Source organism: Anastrepha ludens, chromosome 2 (genome assembly GCF_028408465.1).
Source record: "Anastrepha ludens isolate Willacy chromosome 2, idAnaLude1.1, whole genome shotgun sequence".
NCBI lineage: Eukaryota > Metazoa > Arthropoda > Insecta > Diptera > Tephritidae > Anastrepha > Anastrepha ludens.
In genome coordinates, this window is record NC_071498.1 from 60,914,960 (window position 1) to 60,930,298 (window position 15,339).

General features: G+C 38.0%; 1 protein-coding gene across 1 annotated transcript; it reads right to left on the reverse strand.

Annotated features, from left to right (window-relative positions):
* Positions 1-3,177: 3,177 nt before the first annotated feature.
* LOC128871591 (uridine 5'-monophosphate synthase) lies at positions 3,178-9,133 on the reverse strand. Its single transcript, XM_054113455.1, has 3 exons — positions 8,774-9,133; positions 8,196-8,706; positions 3,178-4,083 (listed from the first exon to the last, which is right to left on the reverse strand). Exons 1-3 carry the CDS (start codon positions 8,912-8,914, stop codon positions 3,260-3,262), a joined length of 1,476 nt encoding a protein of 491 aa, XP_053969430.1. The 5' UTR covers positions 8,915-9,133; the 3' UTR covers positions 3,178-3,259.
* Between the last annotated feature and the right edge of the window lie 6,206 nt (positions 9,134-15,339).

A 15,339-nucleotide genomic window follows, 5' to 3' on the forward strand; every position in this document is an offset into this window, starting at 1 on the left:
TTATTTGACCAAACACCAAGTAAATATCATAGTGCAAGAACCGTCTTCACCTGATATGGCCTCGTGGGACTTCTTTTTGTTTCCCAAGTCGAAGTTACCACTTTGTGGAAGAAGATTTCAGTCGATAGAGAAGATCAAAGACGATGCGACGAAGGAGCTGAACGCCATTCCTCCGTCGGCCTACCAGGGGTGCATGGAGGATGGCATGGGTTAAACGTTGTCATATGTGTGTTGCTTCAGACGGGTCATATTTTGAAGAAGATAAAATAAATTGGCCTGATATTTAGCTCTGGTTTGTTTTATTTAAACATTCCCGGTACTTTCTGATCATAGGGTACAGTCTGTCTAACCTAAGCGCGACCGCCATAAATTGGAAACTATTTGACCACTAATCGTCTCCAAATCAGCCGAATTTGCCTTGATTACTGTTTGAACGCCCATATTTGTTTTGCTTAACTCTTAACTTAACATTTTCAATAGAGTTCGCCACAGGCGACTGTGAAGACCAATCCAGCAAATCCATCCCATTTTGCTGTTTCCACTCTATACACCTTCGGCTTCGATACTTGGGATCGTTGTCTTCTTCTAAAATACAAGGGTGGCTAGTTCTTCCAAATATCTACGCTTCTGATGCTTTTTGGAAAAGTGTATTCATTAAAACTGCATTCAAATTGCCTAAACGGCTGAAACCTTTTTCCGTTGGATGTTTAACGGTTCGTTGAAGTTGTCGATTATCAGCAGAGCACCATAACCGTATGCAACTATTCGCCTAAAAGGATGATTCATCCGTGAATTTTAAGTTTGCCCAATTCCCTTTTGGATTTGACTTGGCTCCTGCAAGCCCTTTTCCAATATGTGATAATGAGAGCAGCGGTTTTTTAAATGTGCTCCGGAATTTCAGCTCTTCTGCACGTAAACATCCTCGAATGGTCAACGTCAACGTTTTGACTTCGGTATAGCAAGCAACGTCTTCGACTTCCTCAAATATTTTGCTCCAGATACTCGTGCCATTTTGGACCTGTAGAGCGTGTACATAGCAACTCTGCTTTACATCGTCTTCCTACGCGGAACTATTCTTGTCATAACAGCGCACACCGGAAGTTCCCGTCATAGCATATACGAGGGCTGCTATTTATATTGCACTTCTGATGTTGTCAGACGCCAAACGACGTTTTTATTGTAAAATTTTACATATTTTTTGCCATGAATGCACTCCGAAATGTTGATATGTGAGCCATATTGGCCTTGTTTACGGGGGCTTTAAGAATTCATCTCGGCAAAAAAATGGAATTAAATCGTAAACACATTTTCTTGCGATTATTTTTCAGAACTTTCGACGCGGACAAGAACGCATCGATGAACTAAAATCATTTTACGCCGAGCAAGCACCATCTATAAATAAATATACATACAATTGGCGCGTACACCCTTTATTGGGTGTTTGATCCAGCTCCTACTCCAATTTATTTTTTGCTACTTGATATTTTGCCACAAACTGAAGGACCTAAAGTTTTATTCCACCTCCGAAAGGCAGATGGTTTTTTATGAGGAGCTTTTTCATGGCAGAAATAGTACCGCTATTACAAAAACAAACTTTTTATATCATTTAGCTTGACCCCATGCACATCCGAATAGTTGTTATGCACCAAACTATTCGGCTATGGCGCCCACAAAACACGGATGCTAAGAATTTGCTCATAATCGCCATTCGCTCACCGACGAAATCGGGAAAGTTCGTGTGAAATCATTTGTGCCGAAAAATATAGATGCTGTGCACGAAACGATTGAGAGACGATTTTTCTTTCACTTAACGTGAGATTGGGTCATCCTTGGGCATTGGTACGAAGAGCATTAATAAGGTTTTACATGATCACCTTGTGATAAAAGAGGAGTTTTCGTATTGGACCCGATGTGATTTAAAAAAACGCTCTAAAAATGGGACTGAACAAAGTGTTTCAAAAAATTGTTCATACGAATGCAAAAATGTATTTTGAAAAACCATAAACTCGTTTTCAACCACCACTTGTTATTTTTCCATTGTTAGGCCAGAAATATAAATAACAAGACTCGTGTAAACGAAAATTTCATGGAAAATACAACTCAGTTCAGTATCTCTCTGTTTTATGTTATGAAAGTCCTTCTGCGAAATAAATTGCAAATTTATGTACAAGTTGTGAAACCCTACATAATTAAACTATTCCCTAACGTAACTATGAGCTTTGAAGAAATAAAAGACACAAAAATCAGTTGCAGGAATCTACGAAACGCACGTGCTTGCTGTAAAGGAGCGCAACAAATGGCTCTGCAAATATCATAGTTTGTACTAGGGTGCCACCGCAGATTTCACCCATGTATGGGAACCATGTTGGAACCAGAGTTGCCTCCCAGGCACGTCAGGAGGCACCTCTTCAACTAATCCGAAGAGATCCAGGGCAAAACAAATCGACAACTACTGGACCGGGCAGTGTTTAGACAGACACTTAACGACATTCATCGGGAGACACTTGCCTCCTACTTAAGCTCCCGACCCTCGAATGCCGTAATCCACAGCAGATGAAGAGCTCCAGCTAGCCCGAGAGACCCGCATAGCTTTGGCACAATTACATTCTGGATACTGTAGCAGGTTAAACTCCTACTTATCTAGAATTGACCCCGACATACCAAGCATATGTTCAGCATGTGAAGGCACCACGCACGATACTAACCACCTTTTCACATGCCCCATCAAACCCACTCATCTAACACCCCTCTCCCTCTGGACACAACCTGTCGAAACAGCAAGTTTCCTGGGCCGGTAGATGAGCTAGGCGAAGACGACCGGTAATTTAAATTGCACTGACAGGGGTTTGTATTCTGCTACAACAACAACAACCAAATATCCTTCAACATCTTAAAATGACTTTCAGATCTCATTCGCAAAAATTTCAAAACCAACAAAATTTCAGATCATTGGAGAATAAATAAATTTGTGCCGATGCCCAAAAAGTACAAAGATCTGCATAACTTTCAAAACTTTCGACCAAGAGCCCTAATTCCAGTACTACTAAAAGTAAAACATAAGTAAAAACACAGACTTTATCAATAACAAAATAGGAATAACCTGGGGTCTGAGGGCAAGAGTCTATTCTAAGATATCAAAATAAAAAATAAAATTTTATGAAAAGAAAAAAGTTAAAATATTTTCCGAAGGAATGTTGAAGTTATAATTATTTGTAATATAAATGAAAGCAATTAAGTGTACTATAATTTGTATTCCCTGTCACTCTCCTGTTTTCGCTATGCGTTCAGTATATGCCGCCCAGAGGCGATCGCGATACAGGGCCGCAGCCTTTTCGACAGATTTTGCTTGGAAAATTCCACGGCCCACCACACCGATATCGGCACCACGTTCTTTCACCACATGCTCCGGTGTTTGATACTGTTGGCCCAGCTGATCGGTGGTGTCGTCGATCTTCACACCAGGGGTGAGTTGTATCAAGCCAGGAAAATCGAAGCATTTTGGCGATTGACACACTACGCCAGCCACAAAATCAATATCTGCGCCCTCGGTTGCAATTTTACTAGCTGCTTCCGAATATTTAGCATCAATTAAACTGCCCGAATTAGATAATTCGGCAAGCAAGAATACGCCACGTTTGCTCATTTGCGATGCGGTGCCAGAAACACCAGCCTTCAGTCCTTGTAAAATGCTGCGACCGGTGACTGCATGTGCGGTAACCAAATCTGCCCAATCGGCTACCTTATAAATGCCTTTGCCATATTGCAGGGACACTGTATTGCCAATGTCAGCAAATTTGCGATCCTCCATGAGTAGGAAATTGTGTTTGTCTGCCAAAATGCGCAAATTTTTGATGAATGCCTCACTGAAATCCTCGACAATATCGATGTGTGTCTTTAGCACGCATATATAGGGTCCACAGAGGTCGGCAATATTAAGAATCTCCTCGGATTGAGTGAGATCAGCGGCTAGGCAAAGATTCGTCTTCTTGCTGGCCATCAAATGGAAAAGCTGCTTGGCTAGTTCAGATTTCGCTAAAGTGGCACGATGCTCAAATGGAAGTTTAATGCGTGAAAAATCATTGACTGAAAAAGAAATATTAAATTAAATTAATATTAAAGATAATATTCGGATAGCGAAATTAGTAGAATTGGTTAGGGGCTAAAATCGGGCAAAATTAAATTTCGTAATTCAGATGCTTACATACAGGGTTTGATTGAAAAGTAATGAGCCTAATTTTTTTAAGCAGTTTTCTTAAACCTTTTGGCTTATACAACTAATATTCTTCAAAATAGGACCCTTGAGCGTCAATACACCGCTGGTAGTGGTCCTTCCACTGCAGGAAACATTTTTAAGCTCATCCGCCGGAATAGCGTTCAATTCGGCTGTCACAGTTTTTTGGATCGCCTCGGTGGAGTCGAAACGCCTCCCCTTCAACTTTCTTTTCAGGCGCGGGAACAAGAAGACGTCCGGAGGGGACAAGTCTGGCCGGAGGGTGGGGAAGCACCGGAACCCCCATCTTGGTCAATGCAGAGGTGCAGAGGAAGGCGGTGTGCGCCGGCGCATTGTCGCGATGAAGGGTCCAATTGTTGACGAGGTCGGGCCGAACCCGGGCGACGCGGTTTTTCAGCCGAAGGAGCACTTCTTTGTAAAATGCCGCGTTTACAGTGCTTCCTGGAGGTACAAACTGTTTAGCTTTGCGCAAAAATTGATCGAGTAACGTTGCTCCAACGATCACTGCATTTTCGCCACTGCAAAATCCTAACACTCTTTTAAAACAGCTTTCATGCGCGGAGCGATGTTGACTGCACCGCTGTTGCCAGCGAACTGGGACCGGTTTCTAGTGGAAGGGGAAGGTCCAACGATCATTTTCCCCCCACCAGCCGATTCGGTTAATCGCTTGGCAGACGCTCCGCGCGGGAAGGCTCATTACAAGGTGGATTTATTAAGGTGACAGCATTCACCCAGCTGAATTTTTCGCCGTAGGTATGGCTTATGTCAAAATGATATGCTTTGTTTGTATATATTGGTATGTTTACATTCGTATGTTTACATTTGCTTACCGATTTTGACGTGATGCTTGCACCAAACGCAACAACAAATACATGTAGGGTTTTACTTATATGTGTTTGCTGTCACCTGTAATAAATTCGCCTTGGCTCATTACTTTTCAATCGAACCCTGTATATAGATATATGCATGTATGTGCTTATACGCAAGTTAAAGTTTTGGTTAGATACAACCCAGTAGAACTAGGAGGCATATGTTGATTTTCTTTGGCCATTTCGCTCCACTGTACCAGCAGGATTTATTTCTTTATTTAAGTCAATGGTAAAAACCTTTTATTGGTTTTTTTTTTGTCGGGGCAGACTAGCAAGTACAGCACTCAACCACAATTAAGTCCATTGTACTTCACTCGGGTTCCCTTTTAAATTTTCTTTAAATCTACTCGACCTCCGAAGAAATCTGAGTAGATTTTGTGGTGCCAAGGAGCCAAAGTGGTCACTTCTTAACACATCAGTGCCAAAACCTCAAGCCTGCCGTCTCATCCTCACTGCCCCCACCTTACTGACTAGATTTACAGGGTAATATATAATAAAAATACTTAAGAACTAAAATTAATTAGAAATTTATTTGTCAAATAAATAAGACACAATAAATGACTTTAATAGAGGCCTTGACAACGCAAAATCAAGATCAAGTCTTCTAGGAAGCCGATTAAGCTCTTCAAGTTTTCTTGTAAGAGGGGCAAAATTAAGGTAATTAAATCTGAGAACTTCAACATAAAATGATTAATGATTCAACATTAAAGATTATAAGAGCTATGTATATATTATTTTATATTCGGAATATTGAAACTTATTTGGCTGAGTAGATCTGAGCAGTCAATTGTACCGGATTAACATTAAGCTTTGAACATGCCATCGGATCTCAAGTGATAAAACATTGCACTGTAGAATGGCAAGGGACTATCAAAGTGTAAAGGTTGAAGAGCAAGCCGTACAAATTTGCGTTGAACTCTTTCAATTCTAAGAGATAATAAGGAATACATCGGATTCCATATGATGGAGGCATATTTCAACTTCGAACGGACTAAAGCATTATATACGATTTTTCTAGTGCATGGGTCTTTAAAATTTCTAGAATAGCATCGCAAAAAAAGCTAATTTGGCATATGCCTTCGGAATAATGGAATAATAGAGTTAATATGGATAATGAATATAAAAGACGAATCAAAAATTTTATTTACATGAAATGCAAGGGCAACGACTTTGGTTTTGGCCTTCCCACGACAGTCGGTTTTACGTTAGCGGACTGATTCGGATTTATATCCGGCCAAAGACGGTCATTCCAGCAACACTCCCCGTGCACCCCCACAACTACCTTGGCTTTGAAATAATTAATTTATAATTGCCTATGCATTTTTGTATGTGTTTAAGCTTATTATTATGCGTACATTCACGTTGCTTTTACTTTTCTGCTTACTTTGCAGTTTTTGTTACAAATACCCACATACATGCAGTTTTGACAATTTTAACAGAAATAATAATCTGATGTTAACCTAACTGGTAGATTTTAATCAGTCTGCACAAGTATGTTAGTTGGTAGTTACATATATAAAGGGCTGGCACTGCTTAATATTTTTAAACTTCTTGTATCAGAACTGAAAATAAGGCCAGCTAAATTTGGAGCTAAAACGAATTTTTTCCTATTACCACATTTCATGGGTGGATTTCACAAGGATCACACTGTTATTAATATTTTGCCTACGTATACAATTTAGTTGTATTTTTGATAGCAATATATGAACGTTTATTGAATAATTGCAGTGGATATTTTATCAAATTGATTAATATTTACAACCGTTACATATGTAAGGGGTGATCAGATTGCAGGTACCAATAGGATTTGTTTCACAGATCTCGCGTGACTACTGTTAATTTAAATAAATAACTTTTTTTCGTATTCATTGACATTTTAACTTGGAAAGAATTACGTCTCAACAACTTTTACAAATCGTACAATTGTATTACGAAAATGGACGATCTGTGAAAAGTGTTCATCGCACGCTCAGAACCCGAATTTTGTTCTTATTGGCTTAATGGCTACGTCAATAAGTAAAATTGCCGTATTTGGGCTGAAGAGCGACCCAAAGCCATTCAAGAACAACCATTACAGCCATTGAGGCACTGCAAGTAATTACTACTGAAATTACTCACGAGATACCGACCGAATTCCTCCAGCGAGACATTCAAAATTGGTGTTTATGGATAGCCGAATTACGGCGCAGTTGCGACCAACATTTGATAGGGACTACCTTAAATAAATATCAGGAATGATTGTACAAAAAGAAAAATAATGCTGCAAAAGAAAAATAATGTTTTTAATGTTGTTTTATTGCAATTAAAAATCGGATACTTCTAAATTGATCACCTTTTGTAATACATAGTCTCTTTAATGAATTAGACTGCTTTATTTCCTTGCCTTCCTGTATTTTATGGTTACGTAATAAAATATAATGATTTCCTGCTTTAATAAGTTTTAGATCTCAACGTTTTTTTTGTGGTACCGGTGAAAAAATTATCATCGACTAAATAATAAGTGTGTTTTAAAGCAAGAGTTAAAGCGATGCAAGCGCATTAAAAACGGTATAGAAAATCAGTCATCGCCGACCTAAATCCTTAATCATAGCAGATTTCATCAAAGCTACGTAAATTCAGCAAAGATCAGACAAAAACTTCATTGACATATCTGGAATGGACTACAACAGCGCTCGTATTTGCCTAATGTGGATGTTGTTGCAGCAGCATCTACATTCTCCATACATGTACGGGGAATGCTGCTGGAGTGAGTCTTTGGCTGGATATAAATCCGGGTCGTTCCGGTAACGTAGTCGACCACCGACTGTCGGGGAACGTGCCTAATGTGGATGAGGGTAAGGTACGGTGCACTAGCTAATGTGGATCAATGCATTTGCCCACCTAAAGAAAATGTCATACAAAATATAACTTTGGCGTAGAGTATTGTTTCTATGGGAACGATAAAGTACTAGAACCGTGATAGCCTTAACCATTATAAGTAAATATAACTAAAGTTTATAAACAAAATCCTAAGGAACCCTATTAGACATCACATGTATGACCTGTTTATGCCTCACTTAGCCCTTCTACATATGATTGTGATTGTGTACACTTACCAGCAATCTTTTGTTGTGGATTCACAAACGAACCATCGCCTTTTATTTGTGATGCTGCAATATATCGAGCAACCGCATCCACAGTGTTGCGTTGAATTTTACCAGCTTCAAGCAATGTGTTTAGCAGGAAAGATAGTGTAAATAATGAGTGCATTCGCACATTATGCTGAGCTATTGAAGCGGCACCACCTTGTTCACGATCCACAACAACAACTGCATCAGTAACAACAATGCCTTCCCTTTGCAAATCACGAACTGTATCTAATACGCTTGAGCCAGATGTTACGACATCTTCCACGATAAGACACGTGTCTCCGGCACTGTAGAGACCCTCAATGAGTTTTTTGGTACCATAATCTTTTGCTTCTTTGCGTCGAACCAACATTGGTGTTCCCTGCTGCACTGACACTAGTGTGGCCAGTGGTAGTGCCGTATATGGTACACCGCACACATGTTTCGCCGTCAATTGATGCTCTTTGATGTAGGCAGCAATCAAATCGGAAACGGTTTTCTATTTTCAATAACAGGTTTTGTATAGTTAGTTATGAATGTTAAAATGGCATCCCATTATAACTTACCATCACTTCTGGATAGCTAACAATTACGCGTAAATCAAAATATACTGGGGAATTAATGCCCACCTTCATCTTAAAATCGCCAAATTTGAAGGCATTTATTTCGTATAGTTTAATAGCCAGTGCTTTGCGTTCTTCACTCATTTTGTCAACAGGTCGATGCAACAAGCGGCGATTAAGAAAGTGGGAATATTTATTTATCACAGTTCGTACACGTTTTTGAAAGGGTTATATCACGCAGTTGGTGCTCGTTGATAACAGATGAAATATTGGCGATTCTTGGGTGTTAAGAGAATCAACTGATTATCTATGATCAACTGCAAGGTGGTTGCTCAACAACCGGCGAAGTCACTTTAGTAGGGTAGCCGTAGTACGACAAATATGAATAATTCTTCCAATTGACACCTCTGGCTTTAAATGAGGTATAAAGGGTCTTTCGAAAGAGGCGCCTGGATGCTGTTTTAAAATAAAACATAGAAAAATATTTATTCTTTCAATTGTCACAATTTTTATACAAAATTCGGCTTTTAACAATTATATCTGACAAATTACATCACATATCCACCAGAAGCACGTCTACAGGAAAAATTCGCCAAACAGTCAATTCATGTTTGTCTAATTGTCGCCGAGATATCGATGTTGAAAGTTGTTCAGCAATATTTTGCGCGGCTAAAATTTAGTATAATGTATATCGCTTTGGAAAAAACGGTAAAAAGGGGGTGATAGAGGGGTGTATCCCTATCTTAAAACTGAAAACAGAACCTGCCGGAGGCTTATAGTTTTTAAGTAAAGTTGGTATTGCCATACACCTGAAATGAAAACGAAGTTCGCACGCAAGGGTGTTCAGTGGAAGGTTCATTGTAAAAATGCAGTATTTTTTGCTGTAATTTAAAGTTGAGAAATAATTTTGGAAATAAAAACATACAACTCATTTAAACTTAAAAACAATGATATTAAGCGTATCACAAAAAATAATAAAGTAATTAAAATTAAATTAAATTAATTAACACAGTATTTTTGCGTGGAACTCCTTATCGCGTAGGCGGCCTTCGGCCGCGCTTCAAAAAAATAACCCTCATCAGTCCAACTCCGGCTACGCAATCCACAGTATTTTTGCGTAGAACTTCTTTCCGCGTGGGCGGCCTTCGGCCGCGCTTCAAAAAAATAACCCTCGTCAGTCCAACTCCGGCTACGCAATTCAAAGTATTTTTGCGTAGAACTCCATTCGCGTGGGTGGCCTTCGGCCGCGATTCAAAAAAATAACCCTCATTAGTCCAATTCCGGCTACGCAATCCACAGTATTTTTGCGTAGAACTCCTTTTCGCGTGGGCGGCCTTCGGCCGCGCTTCAAAAAAATAACCCTCATCAGTCCAACTCCGGCTACGCAAACCACAGTATTTTTGCGTAAAACTCCTTTCCGTGTTAAAACCATTGAACCCAAAATTAAAACGTCATATACGTGTATGTAGTAAGCAGGCACAATAACCCCCATTCCCATCATTAACACTAAACTCAAGTACTTAATTTTTGTTTTCATTTGCAGGCATCCGGCAACACCATACTGTTGTAATTCCAATCTTCTTCTTGTTCGCGTTTAAAATTGGAATGTGATTGCATAGGCAAATGAATTTGCTTTTAATTTTAATAGATATAATTAGAATATTAGCATAAAAATCGGTAAAAACACGCGTGGGAGTGTATATTTGGTGAATTTTAGTGAAATGAGTTGTATTATTTCTCAACTTTAAGTTACAGCAAAAAATACTGCAGTTTTACAATGACCCTTTCACTGAACATCCCTGCGTGCGAACTTCGTATTCATTTCAGGTGTATGTACACCAACTTTTCGCTAAATTAGAGAACTTTAGCATTAAATTACTTAAAAACTATAAGCCTCCGGCAGGTTCTGTTTTCAGTTTTAAGATAGGGATACACCTCTATCCCCCCCTTTTAACCGTTTTTTTCAAAGCGATATACATTATACTAAAGTTTTCCCAAATCACGAATTTTTTGATATGCTGTTCTTAAAGATCGACCATTGTTATAATAAGTTTCAATACGGTGTTCTACGCAAAAATACTGTGGATGGCTTGACTGGATTTATACTGATGTGGGCTATTTTTTAAGACACGCATGTGGCAAAAAGTTCTACTCAAAAATAGTGCGGATTTAAAAACACATTTCTAGTCAACGTCTTTGTAACATTTAGAGGAATCTGCAACACGAACTTTGTTCTTTTACAGTTGTCTGGCAGCTGAAAGGCAGCGGAAAGTCAGTCCGCTAATTCCCACAACTTTAACAAATTACTTAAATATTATAAGCGTCCGGTGGGGGCCGTTTTCGTAGTTTTGGGATGGGGATTCATCCCTTTACCCTCATTTACATCTACTTTTTCAAGGCGTGCTTCATTATATCACGTATTGTCCAACAAAAGCCTCAAGGGTGTTGTTAAATGTTTAAAATCAAAATTTGATTTAAATTCATTAACCCTACGTACATATCTAGTTTTGACATTTCGGTTTTGCTCTCTCTTGGCATCTCTCTTTGCTATCAAAGTGCTGCCGCACGAGTGTAAGTCAATGCGTTCGAAAAGTTCAGTCACTTAAATATATCTTCAACATTCAGTTATCTTATCACTTTACTGCTACAGTAGAGCAAAAACGACAAAAACAATTTATTTTGATTTTGGTCTTGGTCTCTAGAAATCTAAAATCTATATGCAAAAATTTACAGTTTACAGTAAACCAAAAAAATAGAAAAAATCAGCCTTGCTGCTGCTACCTATTTAAAGTGCCTTTCGTGGCGTCATCCGCAAGTAGCTACCTTTTTTTCGGCGAATTCGACAGAAGAAGTGACAGCAACTCAGAAAATAAACAAACCTTTGTTAGCAAAGTTACTTGTTTAGGAATCAATTATTAATATTTTAATTTTTAAATAGTATGTATGTATAAATAGCGCGTTTTTTTGAGTGTTTGGCCGAGCTCCTTCTGCTATTTGTGGTGTGCGTCTTGATGTGGTTTGAAAGATGGAGCGACGTACACTTTTAAGTCTGCTCCGAAAGGCAGATATTTTTTTATGAGAATATTTTTCATGGCATAAATACATTCGGAGGTTTCCCATTGTCTACACCACCTCTAATAGATTCGCCTGCTATCCGTACAATGTTTTTGACTTTCCACTCACTTTCGCTAAATCTTCATCTGTACTGACATCGTGACTCTTGGGAAGGCGCAATCTTGTTCTATCCTATCATTCATGCCTCCGTTTTTGTATTATGGTTGGGGTTATACTGCCCGCGAAGTTCATCCCGAGTTGGTAAAAAAAGATTTAGGTTAGGTTTTTGTGGCAGCTGTTGTGGAACAAGTTAGACTCTCTTATGAAGCGTAGGATATGTTTTATTCCAACATTGGATAGATATACTGCCCGTGCAGTTCATCCCGAGTTGGTAAAAAAAGAAAAACGATTTAGGTCACGGGACCCTTACTGTTGATTTTTCATGAAACCAGTTAGACTCTTTTATGAAGCGTAGGATATGTTTTATTCCAACACCGGATAGTTCCGTACGAGAGCCCAAATTATATTTCCTAACAACCTTGCTCTACTTCTAGCTAAGGCTGGACAATTACAGATGAAGCGTTTCTGCACTATTCATGCGAAAATACTCATAGCCTAGAAGAGTGCCTACCTAACAGCCAATGACAGAAGCCACGACCTTCGAGATGTTCTTTCTTGAGGGGTTGAGCAATTCTCCTGACTTTTTCTTATCTATGTGCGACCAAATTAGCCTTGTTGTAGCACAAGCCTTTTTGCCTTTCCGTGACCTATTTACCGCCTGACGAATATTATTTTTTTTATATTTAATTTGCAAGTTGCCTTAGGAATTCCAATATTGCCTCTGTTTTCAAGCAGTGGAATATTAGTACCCTTTCTGGCTAGCGATTTCCTTCAATGCCTCTATGTTCCGGAACCCATATAAGGCTGACCTTGAAAACGGTGCTAATATCATTTAGAGCTGCCAGGCTTTCTTGAGCAACCTTTGCTCTTAGTATAGCTGCCTCCATTGATTTGACGGCCACCTGTATAGATTTGTATTTCTTAAAAATTAAGCATTGCTGCCCTACCAGCAATTTCGACTCGTATGTTGCTACAAACAAAACATCGAATGCCGTTTCCCGAAAAAGTGTAGAAACCATTGAAATACACCTTTTATTGTTAAATTGAAATGATTATAATTTATTTGAATATCTTGACTTAATTTTAAATAAAATATTAATTCAAGTACAAAGTTATTCATAATTTATGACAATATCGCACATTTGCTTGTTGTTTACTCTCAATTTTTTTATAGTGGTTTTTCACATTATTTCAATTGTTGTGGTTTTTCTTATTCACATTTCTCAATTTTTACCCAATATTATTAAGTAAATTTTAAGTATAATAAGTTTAAGAATTTAAATATTTGCATCATCCGAAACATATTATCAATAACGACATTGCTGTCATCAACGTATTTGCCTTCCTACATTTTCTTGCATCAGCGTAACTTTTATTGAATCATACTTTTTTCTTGGATTTTCAGTGTAATGCTGTATCACCATTGAAGAAAAATTATATTTTTATTTTTGTAGAAATGTATATTTTCTCCATTTTTAATTTATAATTCAATTTTGAGAAAACAGTTTGTGTAAAGTCGAAATCGAATATTAAGCATTTGTTCATGTAACAAATAATGCCTTACAGATAAATAAAATTTTCTTTTTTTTCCTCTATAGCTGACGAGTTAATGTTTCTGTACCGATTCCCTTTTACACTCGATTTTTCATTCAAAATATTTTATATAACACTACTACCGCTCCATCATTTGTCCGCAACTTACTATTTATATTTGAAAACCTGATTAAGGACGTGACCTCCTCGCGTTTTGTTACCTCACATGTATTTATATATAAAAATAAACCACTAAATTTAGGTTGAATACAAAAATATTTTCTTTCAATCGAATTGCTATCAATGTAGTCCTCAAACAATTTCCTAACCTTACATTTTTTTTTGTTCAACCTTAAAAATATATATGTAAACTACTTCATTGGATTAAAGAGTAAAAATATTGATAAATAAAAAAAATTTAATATCTTTTTCAATTCCAAAGAATTCTTAATCTTTAGCACAATATCCCTTAAAAGTACTGTAGTTCATACTATAATCAGTTCTTTCCAAAAAGAAAATTAAATTAAAGGAAAATCACATTCTATTTCAAGTTTGAAGAAGCCTCGGGTGCTAATAGAATAATGCAAAGCTCTTCTAATTACCGAAAACTTTAAAGAAAATATTTGAAATACTACTACATACTAATCACTGAAGCAAGAAAACGTATGCCTACACCTACTAGGGGTGTTACGCTTACTTTCTAGCTGTTTATGTATACTACCAACGTATGAATTTTATATACCAATCCAAGCCAATTGCTAAAACACTAATTATTGATAAAAAATACTACCGCCAACATCTTTAACTGAATCAACACTAAGTACGTGTTTACATAGACGTTTATTTGTTCGCTATTTTTTTACTTAATTTTCATTTTGCTTTTTGGCCTTAGCCGTTGATACAGAATTTGAGCGCACGAAAAGTGTAGAACAGTCAGAAATAAACAAGAATATTAATAAACACAAAAGAACTGTGGGGCAAAAAAAATTAATGGATTAAGAAATAGTCTTCGGGAGTAAGAAATATTTTCTTGATCGAAGAGAAAGGTTCTTTACGGTGCAATTTTCACTGAAAATGTAAAAGGGTAAAGAAATTGTGAAGACCAAAATGTTAAAACCAATAAAACATTTGGCATGGTTATACGAATTTTCTATGCAATTTTAAGGACTTGGAAGCTTTTTCATTTTCTTGCGGAAAAGATTTACTTGAACAAGCGTATTTGGCATGCTACGGATATCTGGCTTTGGTTTCGCATTTTTTTCGCAAATTGCTTTCTTTTTAACTAAAAAAATTGCTCTTTCTAATGCTTATGCGTGCACTAACTTGCCTCAGTTAAAGAAGAGGGAAGTTCAGACTTGAAAATTAAGTCGAACCGAATCAAAAACACAGTTCTGAAGAGTTCAGTTGAACAATAAGTGATTCATTTTGCGTCGAAAGCAACAATGGCCGTGTCTACATACAAAATCGTCCTTGGTCCTTAAAATCAAACTCATGCCCCTCTATAGAGCGTAGAACTGAAAAAACGAACGTCTCAGCAGTGCCATGAGGAACGCTTCGCAGTCGGTGCGGAGAACGGGACTCATCAGAATAATGGAACGCGAGATAGGAGCGTTGCCGAACTGTAGTTTTGGCCCATGGACAGCAAAGTCAAGTCGACCAGCATCGGCACCAGCCATAGCCAGAACACATCGATGGCATTGAGCGGCTTAGTGTGTGGTAGCGAAGATGTTATAAAACTTGTAGGTGACGAAAAAGGCATTTGTACCCGAACAGCAACGTTGCCTATAATGATGCCACTACTAAAGTTGTCAGCAGCACGAAAGGTGTGCGTGGCCGATCACTCATTGAATATTCAGATACGG